Source organism: Blastocystis sp. subtype 4 (genome assembly GCF_000743755.1).
Source record: "Blastocystis sp. subtype 4 strain WR1 chromosome Unknown seqid_0159, whole genome shotgun sequence".
NCBI lineage: Eukaryota > Bigyra > Opalinata > Blastocystidae > Blastocystis > Blastocystis sp. subtype 4.
Genome location: NW_014569388.1, coordinates 3,434 through 24,586, shown reverse-complemented (window position 1 = coordinate 24,586; position 21,153 = coordinate 3,434). Strand labels below are relative to the sequence as shown.

Here is a 21,153-nt window from a genome sequence, read left to right as displayed (position 1 = left end):
CATACTCTCCACAAATACGAAGCTCCTGGTCCAGACGCTCGCGTTCATAAGGACGACGGGGAGTACTGAAAGTAAGACGATCTAATAGGAGATTAGAAACAGTTACAATACAACATACGCCATTTACACTACAACAATGAAATTCACGACTTATTCATATCACAATACTTACAGTTTCTGTGATGGGCACAAGTAACCATTGTAGAGACTCAATTTCTATGGAATCGATGAATGGAAACGATGGAACACGACGGAATCTGGTTAACATGTTTAATTAGACAATCTCTATACCCTGTACAATTTACAACAAACAGGAATTGTAAGCCAAAAAGGATAATATAACAGAAAAGAGATGAACTACTCATATTGCTTTGATTTTCGAAGGAATTGAGCAGGTCGAGAGTCTTTGAGGATCTGCGAAGAAGCCTTAGCAAAAATGTCAGATCCTTTCTAGATATCACCGAATGACCCAAATTCTACTCGAAAGAGCGTGTTTCGCATCACTTCTCGTTCTCGCTGAATCACTCGCTTTTCAATTTCAAGGTGGTTATTAAGTAGCTAAAAGTTTGTGTTTCTCCATTGGATATATCTCGACGTTTTCTTCGATCCTCTTCTTCTCTTGCTTCAAACGCATCACATTTCCTCTTCAAATCCACGTATTGTCGCTCCTTCTCCTCTATTATACTTTTATATTCTTCCAATTCCGCTCTCAGCGAACTCAATTCCTACATCACATTCCTTCTTCACAAATACTTTCTCCAATGTTTCTTTCTCTCCTTTCTGATTTGTAACCACTTCCTGCAGATCTGCAATCGTAGTAGTGTGCATCACCACTTCCTTCTCTTTTTCCTCCAATTTCTCACTTAAGTCTACAGTCTCCTGAAGTCGTGATTTGTACTCTTGTTCTAAAGTCCTTTTCCCAATCCTGTATTCTTCCTCCTTTCCTTGCAATTGCTATACTTAATACCCACATTCTCACTCACTTCTTCAAATTGCTTCTGTTGTTTTTGTAGTCGTATTCGTAACTCACTATTCTCAACTATATAACCACGGATTTTCTCTTTTAATGATTGTTCATTCGAGGGTTGGTCACGAAGTAATACAGACAACGGTGCTCCTTCAACTTGAACAGAGGGAGTCTCTTGAGTAGCTGAACGTAATCGAGTAAGTTTCAATTCTATTGATGATCCCCTTCTCATAGTAATACCTTCCGTTAATCGCTTCGATTCCTCTTTAGTCTGGTCCACTTGCTGTTGCAAGGACTCTCGTTCCATCATTATCTAGAATTCATCCCTTCATTCCTCCCTTACTGCATCCAATCGACCCTTCAACATACCTACTTCTTCTCTCAATCGTTTCACCTCATTCACTGCACTATCATCTACAGCCGTATGTTGGAGTGTTTCTAGTTGTTCCTGCAGAGATTCATGCTACACTTAACTCATTCTATCACATTTACATCCTTCTTCAATTGAGCAAACTGTGTCTCCACAGCACGAAGACTCTCCACACGCTGCTTTAGTGCTTCCATCTTCTCTGTTGACTTGGTAAGATATTCCTTTTCTGATGTCAACAGATCTACTTCACTCCTTAACTTCTGTAATTCCTTCTCATACTCAGCAATCATCTTCTGATATCGCCGAGTCTCATCCTCTTTGCTCGTTCTCAAGAACTCCGCCTCTTGAATATAATGGGCATTCTCCGACGAATACATCTCTACCTTCTGTGTTAATTGCTCATTTGTCTCCTGTAAACATCGGATTTGTTCTGTGTACTTCTCGGTAGTCCCTTCTACTTCCAGACTTAATCGCCGTTCCTGACCCTCCAATCCATTTACCACTTCCTTCTGCATTGCCACTTCCCTCTCCAATCGCATCACCTCTTGCTGGAGTTCATCACGTTGTCGACGAAGTAATTCCGTTTCCTCTTTCTGGGCTGTTAGACTCTGTTGAAGCGTCAGAACACGCGATTCCAGCTCGTGTATTTCCTCTTCGAAATGAGAACGAAGTTGTAAACGTGAATTGTCGATATCCAGTGAATCCTCTTCTGTTGGTATAAGACGGTTGTTGTACAGCAATTGAGACTCCTCCAAAATTGAATGAACTTCAGAAATCGCACTTTCATTCACATCATCCTGTGGGAAGGTGTTAAGAACCGTCTCAATAATGAGTTGAAGGTAGAATTGGGTATTAGAAGAGAGAGTTAGAATGGATTGAATGTATTCCGTCTTCTTTGCGCTAAACAGAATGGTAGTAATCACCCATCGTAGAATCAATACCAACGGATCTTTATTTCCCCTAAAGATCAATCAAACAGAAATGATTAACGAAAAAAAGATGTCATCAATAGGAATATTGGATTCCAACTCCCACCCTTTTGTACGGTCATAGTATCGCACAATAGCCTGGATAATATCTTCCAAATTCAATTTGCAAGCTTCATCGTCATGTTCCGTATTCCTTCTTGGAATGATATGAAATTCCAATGGATCACTACGAATCGCATCAATAAAACAAAATATCAAACGTACATGTCATTCAAGATTGTTGAAATGGCTAATCCATCCTTTAATTGCATAAAATCTGTGTATTTGGCTTTCATACAAGGACAAGCATTCACCTAATCATAATTCAGACCATCTTTGGTAACCCATTCCAACAATGCAGCTGGCTCGTTTGTTTCGATATCTCTGTTACCTCGTTCCATGAAACGGAATCTTCTATCAATAGGTCAAAGAAACTCGCAAACGATTGTCGATTTAAATAAGGTAAACGAAACGCTTTTCACACAAACAACCAACCAATGCAAGCACATAATAGTATACAATATCTATCCTCCAAGAGACCCCAAAGACTTTTCAATTTCCTCGATGCTTCGTTTCAGCGCCACTTCAAATTCGCGCACTCTCTCATCAACAACAATCTTATCGTCTTCATCTGATGACTCTACTTGTTTGTCTTCATCCTGTTTTGGGGATTTGTACATTACTCCTTCTTCCTCCTTTCCAAAGGAGCAATCTGCATCTCTCATATCAATTACCATTACTGTGATCTATTATTCATCTCTTCCTCCCACACTAACATTGTCCATCGATTGTTGCTGAACAGCATACTCTGCTAACATCCGTGCACACTCACTCATCGACTTCTTCTACTCTCACACTTCACTCTCATTCTTACCTGATGCACATACGACTGAAGAAGCATCGCCACTTCTGCATGATCCAACACATCCCACAGACCATCCGAAGCCAATACTAGGAAACACTCCTTCCCTGTCAATTCATAGTAGTTCACTGTTGGCACATTACTCACATACGGTCGTAACGAGAAGTCACCTAAAGCACGCGTCACTGCAAGAACCCCTTGGACACGTAATACGCCGTATTGGATGATGCGTCCTCCTAATAGTTCCACTCGCTCCTTCTCACTTGGGTTGGAAGGCTTATGATCAGCAGTGAGGTCAAAAGATTCTGTTGTTGTAATCATCACAGCACGACTGTCACCCACATGAGCAGTAATTAGTTGCTTCTGCTTCTTGGCTAGGAAGACTGAGACCACCGTTGATCCATCATCTATATCTTATTCGAATACCAGAGAATACCTTTTGTCACGGCATTCCGATAGCGAGCATCACATAGCTGAAAGCCATTGACAATATCCATCTCACGTAGAAAACCTGAAGTAGATCGCTTATCACCTTTTCGGAAACTACCAGAACGAGAGCATTTGGTAGAGTCCTCTTTGTAAGGAGATGTGTTGATGGAGTTTTCAATGGCGGAATGCAAATAGTTGGCACAGAATCTGTAGATAAAGTTACCATAGTAGGCGTACTGCGAACACTTGGAACCACCATGTCCATCAAAGACTGCATAAAAAGAAACATCTTCATCTCCATTGAATGTTCCAACAGTACAATAGCGATCCTCTTGATATGGACGAGCATTCTACTAGTGATCTTCGCCAACTATCATGACTTGAACAGTAGCCACATAGTATGGATATACAACTGATTTCTTGTTGATTTCGGGACACGTCCTACAATTCAGTACTTGAGAGAAAATGGCACGCTTTGGCTCCACCCGATAGAGACTGCTCAATGAACTTTGATGCACTTATACTACAATAAATGAAGAAACAAAGACCAACTGCTTCCCAAAATAGGTAGACACTAAAATGACAACGAATGTAATCAGAGAAGCGATAATAACATACTTCCATCTACTCAAATCAAATCAAATTCCAAGAGAAACGTCATATAGACACTGATCGGGTTCTCTTCATCATATGTTTTTGTCTGGAGGAGTGTAATTAATGTAACATTCATTCTACAGCAGCCACAGAAGAAGGACTGTTTTTCTATGTGTGCAGAATTTGGTCCAATTTCTTTCATTCAATACTCACAGATCTTGCTACAGAACAAACAATCCACCCGTAAAAAGACTATCAAACAAAGTTACATCCCCTTTCGTGCACGATCGAGAATTCGGTTAATGTCTTCCCAATCCTGTTCCGAGCATTCTCCTGTAACACAGAAGCTCATCACCAATCTATCTCGCAAGACTGCCAGCTTCTTTTCCTTGGACACCAAGTACGGAGCAATCCAATTCATAAAGATCTATCTATTAGAGATAAAACGCTCTACCATACAATTGCAAACGAAATCAACGCAAGGATGACAATTATCAACTTTAATACTATGAACAGCCACCGGTCTAATCTTATCACAATCTCAGAACGAATAGTACATTTTGGATCTTTTTCCACATTGTAGGATTTACTTGAAGTCTTTGTTATTACTGGCTCCTTCTTTGGTATCTACATCATATCACTTATACAAATAAAAACATGTCCCTTATCAGTGTTTTCCTTCTGTTCATCGGCAACACTTCCTCGTTTTCTTAGTTCTTTGAATAACATTCCATCCATTCGTGTTACCTTCCTCACCAGTGTTCATATAGTTACGAATAAGTGAAGACAGTTTCTCAAAAACACAACATGGACACCAATCACGGGAATTGGGCGGAATTGACGGAACAGTATTCTGTATGAACAACTCGCGAATCAGTCGTAAATAATGACAATGAACATAGCAGAGATATGCAACAACATAGATGAATGATCCATCCTATCTTCATCCCTTTCTTTCTTCGTTGACCGATTGGTAGTTTTGTAATTATAATGTTTGGAAATGGAATTGCACTAGTTACAGGTGCTGCTGGCGGTTCAATTGGATGAGTGTGATCATGGATAGGATTGGGTCGAGCTACAGCAGTCATGCTTGTAAATCGTGGTATGAAAGTGGTTCTTGCAGATACTGTGTTTGAGAAGTACAGCACTGTCAGAGAGATGATCCCTCTGCTAAGGGATCCTAAGAATTCTCTCTTCCAACCGATCAACACTATTGAATCTGATAGTGTAAATAAGGTTCTGGATGCAACTGAAGAGAGATTTGGTGGTCCTCCTTCACTGGTCGTTCACTGTGCAGGTGTAACTGCATCTCATTCTGTTTTGTTGGATATTGTAGATTATCTATAGTTATTTGATGAACACGGAGTTCACTCTCTTAATCTGTTCGAACGCGTTCTCAGTATCAACACAAGCGGCACATTCAACGTCGCACGACTCGCTGCCCAACGGATTCGGACAATCAAACCAGTGAAAGGAGGAGAACGTGGTTTGATAATCACCACTTCAAGGTTGGAAAACCACTTTTGTACCATATAGTATGACAGGATATGAAGGAGGAGCCAAGCAGATCGCGTACAGCACTTCCAAAGCTGCAGTGATCGGAATGACCCTTCCATTTGCTCGAGCATTGGGCGAATATGGAATTCGATTTAACAGTATTGCACCTGGGATGTTTCTGACACCCATGCTGGAAGGATATGAAGAGGCTGTAGAAGCACTGGAAGAACTCATTCCATTTCCCAAAAGATTAGGTACTGCGAAAGACTTCACCAGAGCTGTGGAGGTAAGTATTCATCTAGAAGTGACAAGTAGTTTCTTATGGATTGTTCAATGGTAAATGGAGCAGTAATTCGTGTTGATGGAGGATTGAGAGCTTAAGAAGCTGTTTGTTTAACAGAGAAGTACCGCGGTTTTATCTATTAATTCATTTTGAACGTGAGAAGTCCACCTTATATTCTGATTTTTGGTAGTACCACTCATTTGAACGTTAAGAATTAGATAGTATATTGTCTCTGGGATGAATACGGGAGTACTTCCAAATCAGTATATGACGAATCAAAATTTGGCTCAGATTCCTCAGCAATACCAATTTCAACAAGTAGGAGAGAGGAATTCCTATCTAGGATATAGATGAGTATATCAAACCCTTCTGTAGTGTCAACTTCTCGTATAGATCAGTTTTGGCAAAATATCCCATTTGAATTGACAGATTCGAAGAATACCAGTGAACGACACCATGAACTTCCTATGGCTCGTATTAAGAAGATAATGAAGATGGATGACTCAGTGCAACAATGTGTAAGAATAGGGAAAACTGATAACCTAGATGATTGGTTCGGAAGCGCCTGTTATTGTGGCCAAGGCCTGTGAAATATTTATTCGAGAATTAACGCTTCGTGCATGGGAACATACAGAGGAGAGCAAGCGAAGGACTTTACAAGTGAGCATTGTTAGCAGAACATGAGGTATAGAAGGTGGATATAACAAATGCAGTGGGTAAAAACGAGATGTATGACTTTCTGATCGATATTATCCCTCGCGAAGAGCAGAATGTAGATACGAATACTGAGAATAATCGAGTTATGGGTCTAAATCAAATGGTATTCTTTTATGTACTATAGGTGATATGAAATGATACATAGCCTTCAAATAACCCTACGCCAATGGTTGATACCCCAATGCAGCAAGTGCCTAATCAACTCTCTTCTTATATGCATTCAAACCAATCCGCTTATCCTCAGCCAATTCCTCCACCAATTCCTCAGGTACTTACACAACAATCTCATTCTTACGCACAACACGTTCCACAGAATGGAACCAATTATGTTTATGTGAATGATATGCAACAAGTTCAGCCTGTACAGAGTAGTGGTATGATGAATGCTCCAATGATGGGAATGGTAGGGGGAAGGAGAGGAATTGAATTGTAGTATGGATATTCTGAGAATTAGTCTGTTCTTTATTTATATGATGTTTGTTGAAATCTATTGTTTTGCCAGCTGTGAGGAAATCGAACAGTTATGTAGAATGACAAAATAGACCCTATTTCTGTTATTGTATTGAAAACTCAAAGAATGAGTCATCACTATATTGTCTCAGTTCAGCAGCCTTCAACAGTCACACATTGCATCAAGGGGCACTTTTTATCTCCTTCCAGCTTGGATGTGATTGTGGCAAAAGTATCCAAATTAGAGTTGTATTCCGTTTCGGAATCTGGACTAAGTCCCGTTTATGAGGTTCCTATCTACGGAAGGATTGCTGCTCTCTGCAAATATTGCTCTTCACGTAGGTTTCTTCCATTTTGTTGTTTATTGTAGCTGGAGAGAAGGAAAATATTATCATATATACCGATGACTACTTTTTCACCGTTTTATCGTGATGAATGAAAGGAGGGAATTGATTAGTAGATGCGATCATAGCAAGGGGAAAATACTTACGGTTGTCTGTGGAAACATTCGGAATAAGACTGGTCGATCTGTGGATATATCTTTCAAATCTTAAAAATTCTACTTCCTTAATGACTACTCAGATTGTATATGTCTCGTAGATCCTTCAAATCGTGTTTGTCTCCTTCATGTGTATATTGGAAGTGTGAAGGTCTGTCTAGGCATTTAAATGAACTTGTAGATTATTCCTTTGACGAATGAATTCAACATCGCTTTCAGAGCCTTTGACATCCATATCCCCGAGTTAGGAATTCGAGATATTCAATTCTTACCTTCTTCAGGCCAGATAATTCGATTTGCAATTCTCTACGAGTATCGTGGACAAAAACACTTGAAAGTTTATCAGTTGGATGTCTCTAACAAGCAAGTTACAGACAGTTCTCCTGCTTTAACTTCTGTAGCAATACCGGACACATCAAGTGCCATCGTTCCAAGTACCATTTCGAGTATTGTTTTACCATAGCTCAAATTTCTGACCACATTGTTGTTTGCTCAAATTCCACAATCCAGTTTTATGAGTAGATGTACATCAAGTCATTAAATCATAGTATCTCTGGAATGCTCGTTAATCATTGTAAAGTCACTATGGAGGGTCCAATCATCTGGGATCAAATCGAAGACGATAAGTACTTGTTATGCGATCATCGCGGTTTAATCTCACTTTTGGTGGTTGAGTCTGATCGCATTCGTTGTTCCACACTTGGTCGAGTCGAATCTACTTCTGTGATTCGTTATATTGATAATCGTGTGATCTATACAGGCAGTTACAGCGGTCCTTCACATCTTCTTCGGATCCTCTCAAATCGTCTCGAACCTATTACAGCCTATAATAATTGTGGTCCTATCATTGATATGGTGGCTGTGGAAGGAGGCACAAAAGAGGAGATGCAGTTGTTAGGAGCAGGTGGATATGATGCAACTTCAGCTATATTAGAAATTCGAAGTGGTGTAGAATGTCGAATAATGAGTGATGAAACGGATTCTCAATCAAATCGACAGTTACCACAGTATCTTGGTTATTGGCGAGATGGAGGTTGAATTACTAAGAGTGGATAATAAATAGAGAAGGATCGATTGATTGTCTCGTATCCTTCTATTACACAGTACTATGATGTTATGAATGATAAGTCAGTATACTTATTATAAGTCAGTTATAGCATCACTCCTTCTTCTATTCCTGCTTCAGAAGATGTAGTGTTGTATCATTATGATTATCATGATCTTCATATCACTGTACACACTCATCATATTCAGTTGAATTCTCTTTCCATTCCTCAATCTACTCCTCTTGTGTTGGCAGCTGCATCAAAGCAATTCCTCCTCACTGCCACTCGTACACAAGTCTCATTATATCAGATAGAACCTTCCTCGTTAAATTTACTCCAATCACATCAAACTACTTTTGATGTTAGTGCACTGAGTATCGTTTCCATGAATGAAACTCCCATATATTGTATATGTGAATGGATAACAAACAGTGTATCGATATACATGGGAGACTCTCTCTATCAAACATATTCATTCCAATCTCCAATATTCTCCTGTATTTTGACACTAATTCCATTTGATAATCAATCATTACCATATCTCATGCTCTCTCATATTGATGGAGTCATTCGTGTTTTCGCCTTGACTAATAAGACATGGAAAGAGGAGAAATCATTTCATATTACTAAATACGCTGGTACTTGGATTCCTTCCACAGATCCTTCCATATTGCTACTTGCTGGTTTTAAATCCTGTTTCCTCTATCGAAAGAATGCATCCTGGTTGTACGTATAGTGGTTCATATTGATCATAGTCTCGCTCTGCTTGATTATGCTCCTCTCTCTGCATGTGTGGCCTTGCCAGGCTCTGAAGATGATCATCGTTATCTCCTCGTCAATACAAACACAGCAGCACTGGAAGCAGCTGAGATTGATGATGTTCGCAGTGTTCACATTTGTCGTGTTCCTCTTCATAATAATTGTGTGGCCATTGCATCCCAATCTACAACTCATTCTGCTCTCTATCTTAATATCCCTGAAGCTGCTAATACCAGTGAGCGTGCTGAGTTAGCTCTCGTTGATTCCACTTCGCTTACCATACTCATGCGTCTTCCTCTCAAACTCACAGAATTCCCTATTGCTGTGACTTCTGCACCTTTGTATCAGCTGCCTGCTCCCTCACAAGAGAATCAGACTGAGTTCTACGTCGTTGGCACAGCTCTTATGTTGCCTTCGGAGAGTGAACCTACTGCAGGGCGTCTACTGATCTTCCGAGTGGAAGGAGAAGGTAACAAACGCCAGTTACAGCTGGTATGTGAACATTCTGTGAATGGGGGTTGTTTAGCAGTGAGTGCATTTCAAGGAAAGATCATAGCAGGAATCAACAGTGAGCTTCAAATATTTGACTTTGATCCTGTGTCGCTTTCAATCCAGATGTTATGCAAACGTGCTGATAACGTGTGTATTACAAGCTTATCCGTGGATTCGCAACACGGTACAGTGGCTGTAGGAGATACTCTACGAAGTGTCTCTATGTACAAACTTACAGTGGAATGTGTCTGTGGGAGACAATGGGCTCAATTAGAATATGTGGCTGGTGAAATGACACGGCGGAATATCACTGCATTAGATCGTGTTCCTGAACAGTCTGATAAGTTGGTAGTAGGTGATGCGTATGGGAATGTGTGTATAATGAGTGTGATTGAAGATACTGAGATTGATCGAACGAATCCTCAGAAGCATGTGGTTGTTCGTGAATGGTTCCATCTGGATGACCAAGTGAATCGATTTGTTGCTGTTTCTCTCTTCCGCTCAGGATCTCAGAGTAATGATAAGGCAGAATTAGCTCTGACCGATGAAGCTCATACCGAATCAGCTATTCAATTTAACATGGCATTTTGTACTGTAAGTGGTCAAATTGGTATAATTGGAATAATCAGTGATGAAGAGTATTCGATTCTTCATTGCATTGAGCAGACGATGAATAAGGTGAGAATAATGATTGAGACTAATTACTAGCTTATTACGCCTGTGGGTGGATTGAATCATACAGTTTGGAGACAGACAGGAGCGCCATTCACTGTGAAGGATATCGAGTACTGTATTGATGGAAATTTAGTGGAAATGTTCTTGGAGATTGGGGAAGACACAAAGAGTATGATTGTGCAAGAAGTAAATGAAGTAATGAAGAAACAATATACTGTCAAAGGTATGACGAATTACATTCAGGATATTCGTACTAAACATTACAGTGTTTGTTACAACAAACAAATAACTGGATCCATTCAAAGAAACCAATTGACTCCAGATCTGAACGAAGAAGTTCTATCTTATCTTTCTCCATACGATGACTATATCTTATTCTCCATAAATCTCCCTTACCCCAGCAATCTGCAAGGACCATTATCGATACCCAAGTACTCCCACACAGTCTTAATGATAGTTATGGAATCCACTCCTTCACCATAACGATTTCCAGATTGGTAGGCAATTCGACTGAAGGCTTGGGCATGTTGCATCTCCTTCTCTATTGTCGTTCTGTCGTTCTTAGCATAGGCGTTCAGAATCCGATCATACACACGACCCATCAGACTGAAGGTGGAGCCGACGAAACCGCAACAACCAGTGGCTAAAGCGGCTGCCATTGCATCCTCACGACCCATCAGAACGCAGAACTTACCATTACAAGCATTAATACATAGACCCATCACGAAACTATTGTAGTCAGTATATTTCATTCCACAAAGGTTGGGAATACGCTCTGATGCCAATTCGAAGAAACGGTTGATAGGGTATGGAGTATAATTAATAACGTCCAGATGATAGTAGAAGAGAGGGAGTTCGGGAACGGCAGAGGCCACATCTGCTACCCACTGAACCAAAAGATCCAGAGAACGAGGAGGGAAGAAACGAGGAGGAACCATAGCTACTGCATCTGCACCGCACTTCTAACCATAAATCAAGAGTGATTCAAGTACAGCAGCATGTCGCATGAGATCTTGAGCTACCGACAAAACTTCATGACCAATATGAATAATTACGCAAAGGCCATATTTGTGACCAACAGTAATCCACTTTTCTGCTAGCTATTGGTAATTCTACCATTTTACTGTTTACCAATTTTCTTTCCTCGACAGAAAGCAACATAGATTCTCCCGTCGTTCCGCAGACAAAAGCGCCATTGACATGGGTTTCCACAAGATGTTTTGCTGTTGGTTCTACAGCGTCCAGATTCAGGGAAAGGTCATCATTCATGGGGCTGTGAACGGCACAGCACAAACCTTGGAAAGTGAAGGTTGAGGGATCATTAGGGACCATCATTCCAAACTAGAATTGGAATCAAAATAGCATGTATACAGTACGAGCATTGGTGAACTCCGTCTTCATGGCGAATAAAAGTCAAAGAAAAAGTGGAAACTTCGCAGCTGATTTAACAAACACATTGAAACTCACTCAAAAGGAAATATGCTACAAGAAGAAAAAAACTAGTCGTCTCCAAAACTCAATCGTCGATGACTTTTTAGAAGCTAGGTTTCAATCTCTCTCCCAAGAGTTACCTGAACATCTGTATATATGGAATCGTCCGACTTTAAGAGAATTGGAGTTCTACAGTGATCGGGTGACAGAAAGCCTGTTGCGCGGTTTGTACTACTTGTTATCCAAATAATCAATTCATACATATATTGACTATTCTTTCTTCCATAATAATCCGTGAGTACTTCGGTTCGATAGGCTGCAAAAGCAGGAAATACAGAGCTTAAATTCGTGCAGTCCAATGAACTATTCTTTATTCTCTCTTGCTGTTCTTACAACACATCAAGATACTCAACAATTAGTTTAGCAACATTGTCAGGTAAAGAATTCATAGGAGAATCCTGAAGGTGAAATAACGAGTTCGCACTTACTATGTCAGCAAGAGGGATTACCTCTTTCCTATTCATATTATCTGGTTCTGGACCCATGTTTTTAATGTGTGCAACATTCGGTTCTGTAGCAACTGCTGGCAATTCGAGGAGTACTAGCTGTCGTGAAGAATTGACCGGTTTCCTCTTTTTTATGTGTAGATTCATTCGAGGATCCTTGCTTTCTAGCGAATGATCCATCTCTTTCGTAAGCATAGACATGAAGAAAGAAAGATGACACACCAAAAGAATTTCTATCTATACACATTAGAAACAATAATAAATCATCGAGTACCAGAATATGCAGTTTGAATTCTGTTGACGCGAAACAATCAACTCAAGCCTCTCTTCAGAGTCAAATCAAATATATGCACCGATGCAACCAAGAATTACCGAACTCTTGCAGATTTGATCACTTTCTTTACAAAAAGAGAATTGAATATATGGGTCGTTTAAATCATACAGGGCCTTTCTTTACTTTATAAATTCTGATATAATAGGAGTTATTAAATCAAATAGGGCCCTATTCTTACATTCTTTATTTTCAATTTCAAATTATCTCCAAGCCTATGTAATGATAAGTGATCCTGCATATGGGATTTGAGAATACGAAGTGGGTTCATGTCAACGGAAGAGTGATGATAGGATTAGATGGCGAATACTCTTTCACTGAATAGAAAACAAAGATACATCTTCTAAAGGAACAATAAACCACTTGTTACCATGAAAATAAGTAATACTCGATTACCTTCTTCACAATAACTTGATTACTTTTGCGTCGTGACAATACGCGGTTGGATCCAATTCATATACAGTATGCATTTTCACTTCCATATCAGGAATCGATTCAATCGGTTTATCAACAAAGTATGCCATGATGATACGAATTACTGCCTAAATATCACTAATAATCTCGATTCTTACCACATGACCAACAATCAGGACACTATCTCGACATCCCACAATCTTCATCAAGACTTGATTGAGTCTCTCTTTCACATCAATATATGATTCTCCATCAGGATAACGGTATTCTAATTTGTTTCTTTCACGTTTAGCATACTCATCAGGAAAATGCCTTCGGATTTCCTCATATGTCATTCGCGAATAGTCTCCTCCATTCAACTCCCTCAGTAAATTGCAATATTCAACCTACTAATCACTTCACTTCTCCATACTAACGTTGAATTCCTTAGCTAATGGATGAACCGTTTGAACCACTCGTAACGACTTATCACACATAATTGTGATGGAGCGACTCTATAGATCAAGTAATAATATCATAATGACATTCTGATTGTGAATGAATTGATACAAAGCTTCACTAAATCGCATTCCATTCTCATTCAGAGGAGGATCTCCTCCCAAAATGCCTTTCAATGTAAAATTTGTTTCCCCGTGAACACATAACCATATTTTCCTTGGTACCAAATGTGTATTCAAAAGATAGGAGACAACATCACTTTCTAACACTCCATTACAATGATTAGCAATAATATATTCGCCAACATTGAATAAACGAATGTAAGATTGACTTCGATCTCGAGTACGATCCAGAGGCTGATAATTCTTCTTGTAGTTTTCTAAACGCATCTGGAAGTCTTCTAAGGCTTCTTCTCTTGAGCGGTTGCGATAATCTACACAGTCACCCTTACCTCCGATAATTCACCTGGAGAATTCAACTTCATTTCACAGTTCTTGCGGATCAATTCTTCATCATTGCAAACACTCTCCAAGAATAATACACGGAAACCAGCTTCTGCACAACGACTTGCAATGTAACTTCTATTGCTAAGTACTTAAACCAGTTTCTACCTTCGCTCCACATTCGAATTTGTAGCATCAAACAAACCCACATCTCCTCCACTCTCAAGAAACTCAAAAAGTGCTAAGAATCAACTCTCAATTTCAATCATCACCATCTAGGGCCATCATCGCATACTTCGTTCTCAAGGCCATAGCCTCCTTATTGCTAGGATCGAAGAATGAAGAGGATTCCCCAGTATGTCCTCCCTAAATCGAATTGAATCCATATTCATACCACACGACGATAATCGCCAGCATTGAAAACTGATGTCTTGAATCCTTTCCAATTGAGGTAACGATGCAACATCTTGGAAATATAACTCTTTCCTGTCGCCTAATCCCTCACTTCTTAATTACATCTTTACAGGAAGACCGATCATCACAATCACTGTCTTTTTGTCCACCAACTCAGAACTCATAGGTCTCTCCAACACCTCTTCCATCAAACAAACTGATCAACTCCTACCACATTCGGAAGGAGAACGAATATGCTTTCGACAATCGTTAGCAGAGAGTCCAACTCCTTCCATGAATACTTGAAGCAAATGACTATAAGACGATTCCCACGGGAATAAGTGCAATGATTCAAACAAAGTGACTATACAATAACTAATAGGTCTCCTTGACTATTTTTATTTCCTTCGTTCTAAAAATAAATCAAAGAATTCAATACAACATTTGCTGAGTAAACAAACACACTTCAAAACTAAAGGAACCACTTGCGTCTACCAGTCTCAATCTGCTTGTGGTTGAATTTCCATTCATATTCACCATTGACATTGTTAAAAGTTCCAACCTGTAACCATCGTGGTTTTAGCGTGAATCGTGGACCTAACTCTTGTAGACGAGCTTTCTTCTGATTTTCAAACACATATCGGTGTTGTCGAACCTATACCTCAGTCCCATTATACTTCCTAACAAAGATGTAATCTCGCTGATTATGGAATGTCACTACTCGTCTTCCATCAAACTGAGGTTGAGCTAGAGTAACACATAAACAAGACGGAATTACACGGATACATGGAACCGAAGAAGCGACCAAAGCGACGACCTAAACGTGTTGTGAAGTTATTTAAGATAAGTTCCGGATTGTGATTTGTTACTTCACCCACACCAGCAATATCTTCATGAGGAACAAAAGACATTACTTTGAACATAGCTGTTGGACCTTTACGCAAGTGACTGATGATAAGTCTATACGTTAACTAATGTCACAAATCTTACGAATTTACCTTCTTATCATGCTCACCAACAACAATCAGATGAGTAAACTCCTTTTCTCCAGCTTGTTTGCACATACTAATCAACGAATGCTTCTCTAACAATCAATTTAGTCATTATCTATGTACTGCGTTCATAGTAATATGCGTTAGGAATCATACCCATCAACTCACTAACAAACAAATAAGCCTCTTTACAAGGTCTTTCTCGAGTTGTAATCATAATCTTAGGAGTAATCTTGTGAGAAAAGTAAGGTTCAAACTCATCATCCTTCTCATCTGCATAAACCTCATCATCTTGTTGCGTAACGATTGTATCATCGTATTCACGGTTATCTTCCTGCATTTTGGGCTTCTAAAAAGGTTATACATCAAGTTCGATAGGAAATACTTCTTTGGGAACTGCTTCTTCACCAAGCTCATCTCTGGCTTTGGCTTTCTTAACTCGTCGTTCCTTCTTTTCCAGCTTCCGTTTGTGCTTGATCTGCTGCCATAACCTCATCCGAGTTTGTTTGTTCTTGATGGTATTAATCGTCACTGCCTTCTTGGGTTCCTTATCCATTATCAGAGAGATTATGTGAGTCAACAAACATCTGCAAGGCTTTGATTTCCCCTTCGTTTCCCGCTCTCCCTTCTTTTGCTTCTTTTCTTTCTTTTCTGTACTTGTAGGGTATACATCCGATTTCTTCTCTTTTGATTTCTTGCTATCCATCTCTACCTTCTCTATGCCTTCTTCATCCACTTGGGCACCTGGAGGATAGTATCGTAGCTTTAATCCCGTTAGCTGAGCCACTGGAGGAAGATCTTTTCCAGCACCATCTTCTTTAGCATAAAATGAGTCGGTTTCTGGTGCTTCCTCAATTACTAACTCACGTACAAAGGGTTTTCCTATTCTATTACAAACCAAGAAACAAACCAACCAGGCAAAACACCCTTCTTATCGTCTTTATAAAAGAAGAATAATTGACATAACGCCTCAGAATCGCCCTCTTTCACCACATATTTCTTTCCACCCACAGTCATTTCTGATACAACTATATATCAAGATAACAACAGAAGACAAACAGTTACCATTCTTGAGATTCACTTGAATACTCCCCACCTCAGTCTCAGGAAACTACGGTTTTACAAATGCGAGATGCCAACTACATCCTTCGGAGCACGAACGAGCCACATCTCATTTCGCTTCTTGTTTACCACCTTTTCCGGAAGAGGACAAGTTCCCTCAACTTCTTTGAATCCAACGGGTGGAGTCACCTTACTGGACATAACTAAGTGGTGGAGAAAATGGATCAAGCCAAAAAGCCGTCTTGAGGAGTCATCATGAAACAAACAATATCCAACTACTTGAATAGCTGAATAAAGGACTCGATATCAGTTACTTCTTGTTTCTTATTCTCCAGGTTCTTAATGAGATATCGTTGATTCTGACAAGCAGGAAGTTCGTTCTCTCCAATTATAACAGCATAAAGCCAATTCTGCTCAACAACTTCTTTCACTGCCTTACTCAAACTTCCATTCGAATATACTTGACTACAAGGAATCAATCTCTTCCGAAGAAGGGAAGCTAGAAGAGTAGATTGCTTCACAACTTCATTATTTCCCGTATCCAAAGCAATCACCTACCATTCACCTCCCCAATGTTTGATTACTCCTACTCCTTTTCGAAACTGTGGTTTCTGGATTCTTGACAATAGCATACAGCGTTCTATACCAGCAGAAAATCCAATACAAGGAAGAGGACGATTGAAACCCAATGTCCTTGCTAACCCAGAATAACATCCTCCTCCCTACACGAAACAAAGCACGAGAAGAAGTACAATCAGGGTATCATTTTCAGCTTTGTACTCAAATACAATATTATCATAGTAATCCAAACCACGAACTAAGTGATCATCAATACAATATGGAATCGAAAATTCATCCAATAGCTTAAGAAGAGCAACAAATTGCTGGAATAATGATGTCACAAACACTATTACCTGCTTAGATTCGTCTGACAAAAACTGACGAATTGAAGGAGCTTCTTTGAGAATATCTTGATCTGCGTTATCTTTACTGTCCAAAATGCGTAAGATGCTACCTCGATCGTAACGGTCTTGACTATCTTTGGATAAAGAGTCTCTATAGTGGCTCAAATACTCCTAAACTCAAATCAGTTTAAAAATAACACTTGTAAGGCAAGACGATAGGATTGCATCGTTTCTGCATTACCAAGAGAATTAATATGGAGAATATAGGGTTTAGAAAGAGAGAGTTTGTCTAAAATTGAGGAACAAAGCTGAAGGAGTTGGAAATCATGAATAGACGATTGACAATGAATAATCTCAACTCCAAACTGATGAAATTCTCGATATCTTCCATGCTGCGGTCGTTCATATCGATAAGCAGGCCCATACTATGAATCAATAGGCCCCTCTTCACCTACATAATAATACCCATTTGTTTTGTTGTAAATGCGTTCATTTAACACTGCTCGCATTATACTTGACGTGAATTCGGGTCTAAGACACAGTTTTCGCCCAGATTTGTCAGCAAATGTATACATCTCCTAAATATCAGAACTATTACAAATTAACACTTTTGATACTATATCACTTGAATCGCCAACTCCTCTCACAAACAACTCTTCTCTTTCGATAACTGGAGTATTGGTTAAGGAGCTGTAGTCATCAAAATAGAGGATATGTAACAATGGGTTCCAGACCATACAGTTCACATTCTGCTTTCATAATATCGATGATCTAATGTTTACTTCAATATCTGTATGCTCACCTGTGAAAACCGATATGCTTCAACACCCACCAAATCTCGCATCCCTTTAACTGCAGATAGGGTAGATATCCATCTCCGCTGAATCGCTTGCATAACGATTATACAGATGACAATGGTATAGAATCGGGGGTTTTTCTGGAATCGGTCAGTTTCGATGGTGGCGTGGAGTCAATTCGGTACATCGGAAAGCTCAAAGTACTGGTTGAATAAGGATGTCGAAGGCGTAACTACATCGTTGGCATCGCAACTCCTTCTTCTATTCAGTGTCTTAATGCTCACTGTAGGGATTTGGATTCCACTTGAGCTCCAGATTATCACTCTTCCGATCATCTTCTCTAATTCCTTGGTTCTCACCATTGCTCGTGCATTTGTTTTTTTGAACTATTTGATTTGTATTGTGTGCCATCTGTGCTGTAATGAAACGTGTTTTGGTCAACTCTAGGTGTGTTCACGAATCCAGGTGCTGTTCCTCATAATGCATGGCCTTTGGAACGAGCGATTGAAGAGAATGATAGCCTATTAATTCGCTGTGGGATTTGTGATGCATACAAACCAGCCAAGTCGCATCACTGCAGGTAGGCTCATTGTAACGTATTTAACGTAGGACATGCAATCGCTGCATTCTAAAAATGGATCATCATTGTCCGTGGATCAATAATTGTGTAGGGATGTTGAATACAAAGTACTTTGTTCTATTTCTGCTTTATACGTTTATTTATTGTGCATTTGCTTTTGTGTGTACCCTAATCAGTTTCTTTAATAACTTCCCGTTCGAAAGTGATTTGTGGTTGCTTGTGTGTACTATTGGATCTGCTTTTATGCTTCTATTTTCTGCTCTCTTTGGAGTCTTCTGTTTGATGATGTTCCTTGATCTTATAATCACAATTTGTAGCGGTCAAACTAGTATTTTTGAACACTATTCTTAATGGGATAGAAATTGACCGGAAGAAAGACGTTGTACTTGTCGATCGAGGTATTGCTACCAATTTAAGCGAAGTATTTGGCGGAGATGGAACTTTCTCATGGCATTGGTTGCTTCCTTTAGCACCTCAGTACATTGATTACACGTCTTTAGCTGAGTATTCATTGAATCCTTTAGGGAAACGATGGGTAGACATCAATTAGTATTACTTTGGTTGAATTCCTGTTAATAAACACTAAAATTGTCCGTATCAAACGAGGGACTCTCTGGCATTGGCATAACCAAATTTTGAACTGGAGGTTGCATCCATACCAACTGTCCGTTTGGAGCCATTACACACATCATCATTGGCGTTTGAGGCACATATCCCATTACAGGATAGTTCATGACAGAAGGATATACAAAAGGAGGGGCATTAGGAGACACCGACGAAGAATGAGGCACCTCTTTAGGAGGTCGTTTCGAACGACGTGTTGTCAGCACTAATGGATGACCAGAATGCTGTGTAACAGTTGGAATCGGAATCATATCGTTCAATGCAATACCCACTTCATACTCCTTCGGAGGGTTAACAGTAAGGTGTTGCAAAAGAGGATTATCAGAAGAGGATTCTTGTGAATTCGTAAAGGAAGAAGGACGTGGACCAGATAACGATGAACGCGATGTATCTGAGACAGAATATACTGAAGGAGTATTTGAAGCAGAACAAGGAATGGACAGAGGTGAGGAAGGAGAATTCGAAGTCGCAAACGAAGGACCAGGAGGTAATGAGGAAGATGCATTCATAACAGAAGAAGATGAAGCAACTGGAAGTAACGGAGATGGGGAAGAGACAGAAGATTCTACAGGCAATGGATCAGGAGACACACTCAATGGAGTCAGAGATACATCTGAAACGATTAATTCAGGCTTCTCTTTCTCAAATTCCAGACAATTTAATGGTTCCGTTTCGGTTCCGACTGAAGTCGAAATACTCATCACAGACAAACTGTCAACACTATTCTCACGTACAGACTCAACAAGCGATTCTTCCTTATTCTCTACAGGAAGAACTAGTTCATCACACGTTAATGATACACTGCCTCCTTCAATTCCCATTACCACCTGTGTCAAATCCCTCTTCAATCCTTCTGATACAAACCACTCTCCATTCTCCAAACTCACAGCATATTGATACACAAATCGTTTCAAACCTTTATTTTTCTCTATCCATCATTTCTCTGTTTATCTCTTACTGATTCCTACATTCACAGTTAGCATCCGACTCCAACACATCTCATTCTCTTTCATCATCCGCCATCCACAAACACATTGCTTCTGTAGTTGAATTGTCTCCATTCCATCCCGATCCACAGCTTGCGGAACAGTATTCATGATCAGATAAATGTCTCCTTTCACATCTTGAACCATAACAGAGAACCGAACACATACAGGAGCTCTTGATGGAGTCGTTGACGAAACAATTGTTGATGTCCTCATGGATACCTTCTTGTTTGATTTTGATAACCGAGGAGTCTGAACAACACAATTCACACTCATCGAAATCTTCTGTTGATTGACTGTCTTACTCTTCTCTAGAGACAGAAGTGATTCTTTGGGAATAGGAGACATTTTCACTCGTTCTACACGAACACTATCATTCCTTGATCCAGCATACAATACAAAGAGCAATCCGATCCATCTACACTCAACTCTTCATATTAAAAATACATTACTAGAAGCATGATAAATGACAACTGATCACTGTTCAGTACTCTTACTGTCCAATGAATTAACCACTCAAAAGATGAAACTGATTGCATCGAAGAAACTGCTTCAAAGGTTTCAGCTGACTTGATTAAAACATAGAGTAATTGTTCCTCATAGTACTGAATGATCTGAAGTGATTCTGTCTTTGCCGGTAATG

The 21,153-nt window shown here is 39.7% G+C and overlaps 12 protein-coding genes across 12 annotated transcripts; 6 read left to right on the top strand and 6 right to left on the bottom strand.

Annotated features, from left to right (window-relative positions):
- Positions 1-687: 687 nt before the first annotated feature.
- JH06_2623 (protein hook-like protein) lies at positions 688-2,706 on the bottom strand (the record flags this gene model as incomplete). The annotated part of the gene is given in 8 exon segments (XM_014671505.1): positions 688-954; positions 972-1,177; positions 1,208-1,280; positions 1,341-1,430; positions 1,460-2,297; positions 2,328-2,492; positions 2,531-2,619; positions 2,650-2,706. 8 exon segments carry the CDS (start codon positions 2,704-2,706, stop codon positions 688-690), a joined length of 1,785 nt encoding a protein of 594 aa, XP_014526991.1.
- Positions 2,707-2,829: 123 nt separating this feature from the next.
- Positions 2,830-4,326, bottom strand: JH06_2622 (protein phosphatase 2C; the record flags this gene model as incomplete). The annotated part of the gene is made up of 8 exons (XM_014671504.1): positions 2,830-3,051; positions 3,076-3,150; positions 3,180-3,574; positions 3,604-3,946; positions 3,968-4,037; positions 4,069-4,119; positions 4,149-4,220; positions 4,253-4,326. 8 exons carry the CDS (start codon positions 4,324-4,326, stop codon positions 2,830-2,832), a joined length of 1,302 nt encoding a protein of 433 aa, XP_014526990.1.
- An 854-nt stretch (positions 4,327-5,180) lies between these two features.
- JH06_2621 (3-hydroxy-2-methylbutyryl-dehydrogenase) lies at positions 5,181-6,068 on the top strand (the record flags this gene model as incomplete). The annotated part of the gene is made up of 5 exons (XM_014671503.1): positions 5,181-5,223; positions 5,254-5,507; positions 5,538-5,698; positions 5,727-5,973; positions 6,003-6,068. The coding sequence occupies 5 exons, from the start codon at positions 5,181-5,183 to the stop codon at positions 6,066-6,068; spliced, it is 771 nt and encodes a 256-aa protein (XP_014526989.1).
- A 169-nt stretch (positions 6,069-6,237) lies between these two features.
- Positions 6,238-6,811, top strand: JH06_2620 (nuclear transcription factor y subunit like; the record flags this gene model as incomplete). The annotated part of the gene is made up of 4 exons (XM_014671502.1): positions 6,238-6,288; positions 6,321-6,488; positions 6,517-6,630; positions 6,662-6,811. 4 exons carry the CDS (start codon positions 6,238-6,240, stop codon positions 6,809-6,811), a joined length of 483 nt encoding a protein of 160 aa, XP_014526988.1.
- Positions 6,812-7,264: 453 nt separating this feature from the next.
- JH06_2619 (DNA damage-binding protein 1-like protein) lies at positions 7,265-7,691 on the top strand (the record flags this gene model as incomplete). The annotated part of the gene is made up of 2 exons (XM_014671501.1): positions 7,265-7,479; positions 7,598-7,691. The coding sequence occupies 2 exons, from the start codon at positions 7,265-7,267 to the stop codon at positions 7,689-7,691; spliced, it is 309 nt and encodes a 102-aa protein (XP_014526987.1).
- A 35-nt stretch (positions 7,692-7,726) lies between these two features.
- Positions 7,727-8,099, top strand: JH06_2618 (hypothetical protein; the record flags this gene model as incomplete). Its single annotated transcript, XM_014671500.1, has 2 exons — positions 7,727-7,791; positions 7,856-8,099. 2 exons carry the CDS (start codon positions 7,727-7,729, stop codon positions 8,097-8,099), a joined length of 309 nt encoding a protein of 102 aa, XP_014526986.1.
- A 122-nt stretch (positions 8,100-8,221) lies between these two features.
- Positions 8,222-10,641, top strand: JH06_2617 (DNA damage-binding protein; the record flags this gene model as incomplete). The annotated part of the gene is made up of 4 exons (XM_014671499.1): positions 8,222-8,669; positions 8,700-8,763; positions 8,794-9,408; positions 9,438-10,641. 4 exons carry the CDS (start codon positions 8,222-8,224, stop codon positions 10,639-10,641), a joined length of 2,331 nt encoding a protein of 776 aa, XP_014526985.1.
- A 220-nt stretch (positions 10,642-10,861) lies between these two features.
- JH06_2616 (n-acetylneuraminate lyase) lies at positions 10,862-12,009 on the bottom strand (the record flags this gene model as incomplete). The annotated part of the gene is given in 5 exon segments (XM_014671498.1): positions 10,862-10,973; positions 11,005-11,570; positions 11,601-11,708; positions 11,725-11,949; positions 11,980-12,009. The coding sequence occupies 5 exon segments, from the start codon at positions 12,007-12,009 to the stop codon at positions 10,862-10,864; spliced, it is 1,041 nt and encodes a 346-aa protein (XP_014526984.1).
- A 1,268-nt stretch (positions 12,010-13,277) lies between these two features.
- On the bottom strand, positions 13,278-14,773 carry JH06_2615 (6-phosphofructo-2-kinase; the record flags this gene model as incomplete). The annotated part of the gene is made up of 9 exons (XM_014671497.1): positions 13,278-13,418; positions 13,449-13,676; positions 13,707-13,784; positions 13,815-14,161; positions 14,194-14,309; positions 14,340-14,412; positions 14,444-14,537; positions 14,566-14,664; positions 14,696-14,773. The coding sequence occupies 9 exons, from the start codon at positions 14,771-14,773 to the stop codon at positions 13,278-13,280; spliced, it is 1,254 nt and encodes a 417-aa protein (XP_014526983.1).
- A 166-nt stretch (positions 14,774-14,939) lies between these two features.
- Positions 14,940-16,112, bottom strand: JH06_2614 (ribosome production factor; the record flags this gene model as incomplete). Its single annotated transcript, XM_014671496.1, has 7 exons — positions 14,940-14,976; positions 15,050-15,219; positions 15,250-15,311; positions 15,343-15,524; positions 15,555-15,648; positions 15,680-15,905; positions 15,942-16,112. 7 exons carry the CDS (start codon positions 16,110-16,112, stop codon positions 14,940-14,942), a joined length of 942 nt encoding a protein of 313 aa, XP_014526982.1.
- A 781-nt stretch (positions 16,113-16,893) lies between these two features.
- JH06_2613 (histidyl-tRNA synthetase) lies at positions 16,894-18,260 on the bottom strand (the record flags this gene model as incomplete). The annotated part of the gene is made up of 7 exons (XM_014671495.1): positions 16,894-17,172; positions 17,209-17,340; positions 17,371-17,502; positions 17,533-17,694; positions 17,724-17,948; positions 17,979-18,101; positions 18,132-18,260. The coding sequence occupies 7 exons, from the start codon at positions 18,258-18,260 to the stop codon at positions 16,894-16,896; spliced, it is 1,182 nt and encodes a 393-aa protein (XP_014526981.1).
- A 694-nt stretch (positions 18,261-18,954) lies between these two features.
- On the top strand, positions 18,955-19,450 carry JH06_2612 (zinc finger protein dhhc domain containing protein; the record flags this gene model as incomplete). Its single annotated transcript, XM_014671494.1, has 2 exons — positions 18,955-19,228; positions 19,260-19,450. The coding sequence occupies 2 exons, from the start codon at positions 18,955-18,957 to the stop codon at positions 19,448-19,450; spliced, it is 465 nt and encodes a 154-aa protein (XP_014526980.1).
- Between the last annotated feature and the right edge of the window lie 1,703 nt (positions 19,451-21,153).